This window comes from Emiliania huxleyi, assembly GCF_000372725.1.
Source record: "Emiliania huxleyi CCMP1516 chromosome Unknown EMIHUscaffold_202, whole genome shotgun sequence".
Classification (NCBI taxonomy): Eukaryota; Haptophyta; order Isochrysidales; family Noelaerhabdaceae; genus Emiliania; species Emiliania huxleyi.
In genome coordinates, this window is record NW_005200580.1 from 124430 (window position 1) to 129326 (window position 4897).

General features: G+C 65.3%; 1 protein-coding gene across 1 annotated transcript in view; it reads left to right on the forward strand.

Moving 5' to 3' along the window:
* The first annotated feature begins 3031 nt into the window (after positions 1–3031).
* The window catches only part of EMIHUDRAFT_442824 (hypothetical protein), a 4066-nt gene continuing 2200 nt past the window's right edge, over positions 3032–4897 (forward strand). Inside the window, exons 1-5 of the mRNA XM_005781397.1 lie at positions 3032–3205; positions 3281–3503; positions 3717–3759; positions 4010–4074; positions 4717–4802. Of these exons, the coding sequence (XP_005781454.1) occupies positions 3116–3205; positions 3281–3503; positions 3717–3759; positions 4010–4074; positions 4717–4802 (507 nt within the window). The 5' untranslated portion in view covers positions 3032–3115. The remainder of the gene's footprint in view (positions 3206–3280; positions 3504–3716; positions 3760–4009; positions 4075–4716; positions 4803–4897) is intronic.

Sequence of the window (4897 nt, forward strand, 5' to 3'; positions counted from 1 at the left end):
CCCCCCCCCCCCCCCCCGACAGGACCCCCCCCCTCACCCCCCCCCTCACCCCACCGCCTAGATACGCGCGGATAGCCGCCGTCGTCCACGCCAGCACCGGCCGGTGCTCGTCTAGAGCGCGGCGGCGAAGTTGGCAGCGCCTGGCGGCCGGCTCTCAGAAGAGATCCTGCGCGGTGCTGAGACCATCGAGGTCTCTCGATGATTGTCCGGGGAGAAGCGGTGGAGCTGCGGCACAATGCGGTTGACCAACGTACCATCAGCAAACTCATTTTCGCTCCTTGCTGGGCCACGATGCCTTGCCCACGCTGGCCATACTCGGGCGGGCGCCGGTTTAACGGAGAGTTCCCAGCCGCGCCCTGCGCTGCTTCGCGGGGCTAGAGAGCTGCGCGGCCGCGGGCCGGCCCGACCCTATTCGCGCAGAGACCGCACGACGAGATTACCGTGACGGGTCTCTTTTGCACCCGGATGTCTGCACATATGAAATCGGGTCTCTCTGTCCACAATGGCCGTTTCGCGTTGTTTTTTATACGGGATACGGCTCTTTTCTGTTCAAAATAGAGCCGACGCGGTATACGGCGCAGAATCTCGTTCAGTCGTTCTCGATCCCACATGATCATGTGCACGCCCGGGGCGGCCACGGACCGCCTCTCGGGCCGCCGTACTCGAGGAGCGCCCTCCTATACACCTCGACGGCGCACCCGTTCCGCGCCTCAAATTCGGCGCGGAGAGGCATGAGCCGCATCGCCTCGAGCGTCAGATTCGACAGCCGCTCCTCGGCCCGCCCCAACTCGGTGCCGATCTTGGACCCATTCCAGGCACGGTGAAGTTTGTCGATGGAGGCGAGGATCGCCGCCGTGTAGTTGGACCCGCTTCGCGTGGTGTCGCCGCTCCGCAGCAGCACCTCTAGCCGACCCTTTGACGCCAGCCTGTCCAGCGCGCTCTCTGTGCGGGACAGCGGTGGCCCGCCGCAGGCCGTCCATCCGCGCAGCACTTCGAAGACGATGTCCAACCTGCTGAAAAAGCCGATGAAATCGAAGCCCGCGAGGACGCGCATTGCGCGCTCGACGCTGCAGCCGCGTCCGAACCCGTTTGAGGCAGCACAGAGCCCCATGCCTCGGCAGATGAGATGATTGTCCCCGTACACGAGGCGGGCCTGCCGCGTCTGGTGGTCGACGCGATAGAAATCGCGGGGAAAGTAGTGGACCTCTGATCGAAATTGCTCGTACGGCTCGCGGAGCACGACCAGGCGCCGTGCGCCGCAGCTCTGTCGACCCGCCGCGTTCGCCTCCCGCCTGGCCGTCGCCTCCAGCTTTGCGAGGTCTGACCAGTCCGGCGCTCCGCTGGCATGGTGGTACTCGCGGTAGATGCCATAAGGCTGGCTCGTGTTCTTGCGCTTGAGCACGTTGCGGATCGTCGTGCCTGCGCACTTTCTGATGTGCCAGTGATACACATCTGGCGCGCAAGCGCCGGAGGTGTTCGGCTGCCAGCCCATCGCGCGCGAGTCAATGCACCGCTTCAGCGCTGCCCGGCTCTTTTCGCTGCCTCGCTTGCACTGCCGGCTGGCGCAGCAGCCGCATCGAGTCAGTGAGCACCAGCTGTCGAGCTGGCCAGCACAGCCGTCCGCCACCGGCGACGAGCGCATTCGCCCCAGGTTCCGGCTGCAGCTGGCGTTGCTGGGAGACGGCATGCCGCCAGCAGTGCACTGAAGTCGAGTGTGCTGCACTGAGAGATATGCGCGGTGTCGGAGAGTCGCCGGTGGCGGACGTTGTGAGTCGGAGAGTCGCGGTGTCGGCTCGTCTTCGGAAAGACCAGGATCGCTCTACTGGCAAACTTCTGGCTGACACGCGCGCCCGGTCGAGCCTTCGGCGGACGCGCTGCGGTCGCACGCCTACCCAAGTCATATGCCACGGCGTGCGATCTAGATTCAGCACACGCGCCTCTGCTCGCAACCACTCATCCAATGAACTGTCGTCACCCATGAGTGCGAGTTAGGGCTAGCGGCTGGCCAATAGCCTGTGAGGAGGGCGTCCATAGATAGACACCTCACAAGACCCCACACACGGTCTCGTCCGTGCCTTGCGGCCGGCGACGAGATTGCTAGAGGCGGAGCAAGCCTGCTCTAGTCTCACACGTTCGCCCCTGTCGCCTGTCTGTGTTGTTGTGCTGTTGTTTGTCTCTTGGCACCTTGGAGTGCTGGGGGGGGCGACAGGGGGGACGTGGCCTGAGTGATGTGTACGCCCACTCAGGATGTGCGGCAGCCCGCTGGCTGTGTGTCTTGTGAGCTTGTTTGTGTCTGTGTGTCGCTCGTGCGTGTCGTCATCATCTGTCTTGCGTCCACCCATACCGCGTTGGTGTCCAGTCCGAGCCTGACTGTTCTTCACCTTCCTACATACATACATGCTAAGTGCATTGCCGTTCTTAACGGAGTCGCTTAGGCGGCTCCGGTAGTGTGCCGGTGATAGTACTAGCACGCGCCAGCTCGCACCTGTGTCGAGCCTGTCTGCTGTGAGAGACACTTCTTTTGTTTAAATTCTCGATTTCCTGCTTCCGTCGCACGTCCTCGTCCATTCACCAGTTCGCCAACTCGCCAACTCGGCAACACGACGTCCTCGGTCTCTGCGACAATCCTGGTGCTCGCTGCGCTGCACAAGGGTGCGGCGGCACAGGTGTAGGGCTCCAAGGGGAAAGAACAAGACGGGTAAACAGAGAAGAGTCAGTAGAGACGGGACAAAAGCTGAGAGGATGGGGAGGGTGTAGCATGTGTGTGCGTTCTAGACCTTGAGTAGTCTCTGATGCCCAATGCGTGCACTCGTCTTCGCGGGGCGGGGTGCGCACTGCGCGCCGCGAGGATGAGGAGCCTGAGCCAGGGGAGGGTTGGGAAGGGGGGGCGAGGCCGGAGGAGTATGACGGCCTCTTCGACGGCCCATAAGGGGCCGTTGTCTGCTGTGCCTTTTGTGGTGCTAGTTCGTGCCAGTCTGCTGTGAGAGCGCCTTTATCTTAAGAATTCTTTCCATGCTATACCCGCTTTGACCGCGGCGCTTCCTTGCCTTTGCCGTGTTTTGCTGAGCGACATGGGCCTCTTCTCGTCCGCCCCCGACGAGGAGCAGCAGAAGGCATGCCTCGCCGCCCTCGCCGCCGCCTTCCCCGACGTCAGCGAGCGGACCCGCAAGCAGTACGCGGCGTCGCACAAGTTCAAGCCCGACAAGTGACTGCGGCCTTCCCAAACGCCTGCATACAATTCGCCACCCGCCGCACGCGCGACCTCCTCCCCCCCCGCCAGGGCGTCCAAGGCGCTGGGCGAGAGCGAGAAGTGGCGGGCAGAGACTCTGCCAAGAGCGCCCGGCCCCGACGGCAGCGATGGCGCCGCCGCCGCGTCGCTGCTCTTCACGCACCGCGGCTTCGACCACCACGGCCGCCCCGTCTTCCTCTACTACGGGAGTTCCTTCGCGCCCAAGAAGTGGGACGCGGACGCCGTCATGCTCGGCGTCGTGCACACGCTCGAGGCGCCACTCTTACGCCACGCGCCCACCACACACCACACACACGCTCGCCATCGCCACATCGCCATCTCGCCGCCGCGCCAACAATCCCCGCCGCACCCGCCAGTGTGCCCTCGCCCCCCCCCCCCCCTCACCCCCCCTCCCCTCACCACCATCGACCACCCGCCGCATCGCCATAGGCCTCGCCACCACACCCCACCGCCGGCCCGTGCGCAGGCGGGCTTCGCCGCCGCCGATGCCAAGGACCCGACCAACGACGGCGAGATGCCCCGAGATGCCCCGAGATGACGCGAGATGACGCGAGATGACGCGAGATGGCGCGAGATGACGCGAGATGACGCGAGATGACGCGAGATGACGCGAGATGACGCGAGATGACGCGATGCCGAGGACGCGTCCAACGACGGCGATGAGACGCCCCTCCTCTTCCTCCTCTCTCCTCGCAGCTACGGCCGTCGCCCTCACACGCGCACATCGCTGGGGTGCGAACCGGTTTGCGGTCGAGATAGGATGCTGCGTCATCATCTTCCTCATGGACGGAGGCACCAAGCTCGACATGGGCCTTGCCAAGCAGGCGCCGCGACGCAAAAGGAGAAAGACGCCGGAGCCGCCACACGCGTGGCAGAGTTGCAGCCGAGGGGCAGCCGAGGGGCAGCCGAGGTGCAGCCGAGGTGCAGCCGAGGTGCAGCCGAGAGGCAGCCGAGGGGCAGCCGAGAGGCAGCCGAGGGGCAGCCGAGGTGCAGCCGAGAGGCAGCCGAGGGGCAGCCGAGGTGCAGCCGAGGTGCAGCCGAGAGGCAGCCGAGCGGCAGCCGAGGGGAGGCCGAGGGGCAGCCGAGGGGCAGCCGAGCGGAGGGCGTATTGTGCCCACCGCGATTCTCGCGCGTGCTCGAACCTCTCTCTCGAGCTCCCACCTCTCGAGCTCCCCTCGGCTCACCTCGGCTCACCTCGGCTCACCTCGGCTCACCTCGGCTCACCTCTGCTCCCCTCGGCTCCCCTCGGCTCACCTCGGCTCACCTCGGCTCACCTCGGCTCACCTCTGCTCCCCTCGGCTCCCCTCGGCTCACCTCGGCTCACCTCGGCTCACCTCGCGGCCCTTTCCACCTTTCCACCCGCACGCGCAGTTCAGCAGTTCTAGTAGCAGGCAGCCTTATCTCGCGCGTCATCATACCTCCCCGCGAAGTCATATCTCCCCCAATCTCCCCCAATCTCCCCGCAGTTCTCGCGCCTGGTCGGCGCGCACTACCCAGGACGTGCGTACAAGGCGCTCATCTACCCGGGCACGCCTCTCGCCACCAGGCGTGGCGCACGCCCCCGTGCCCCCCCCCCCCCCCCCTGAGTTTTAAGTTGTAGATCAGTCCAACCAAAAGCCGCGCGTGCGGTGGGGTCATCGGCCCAAC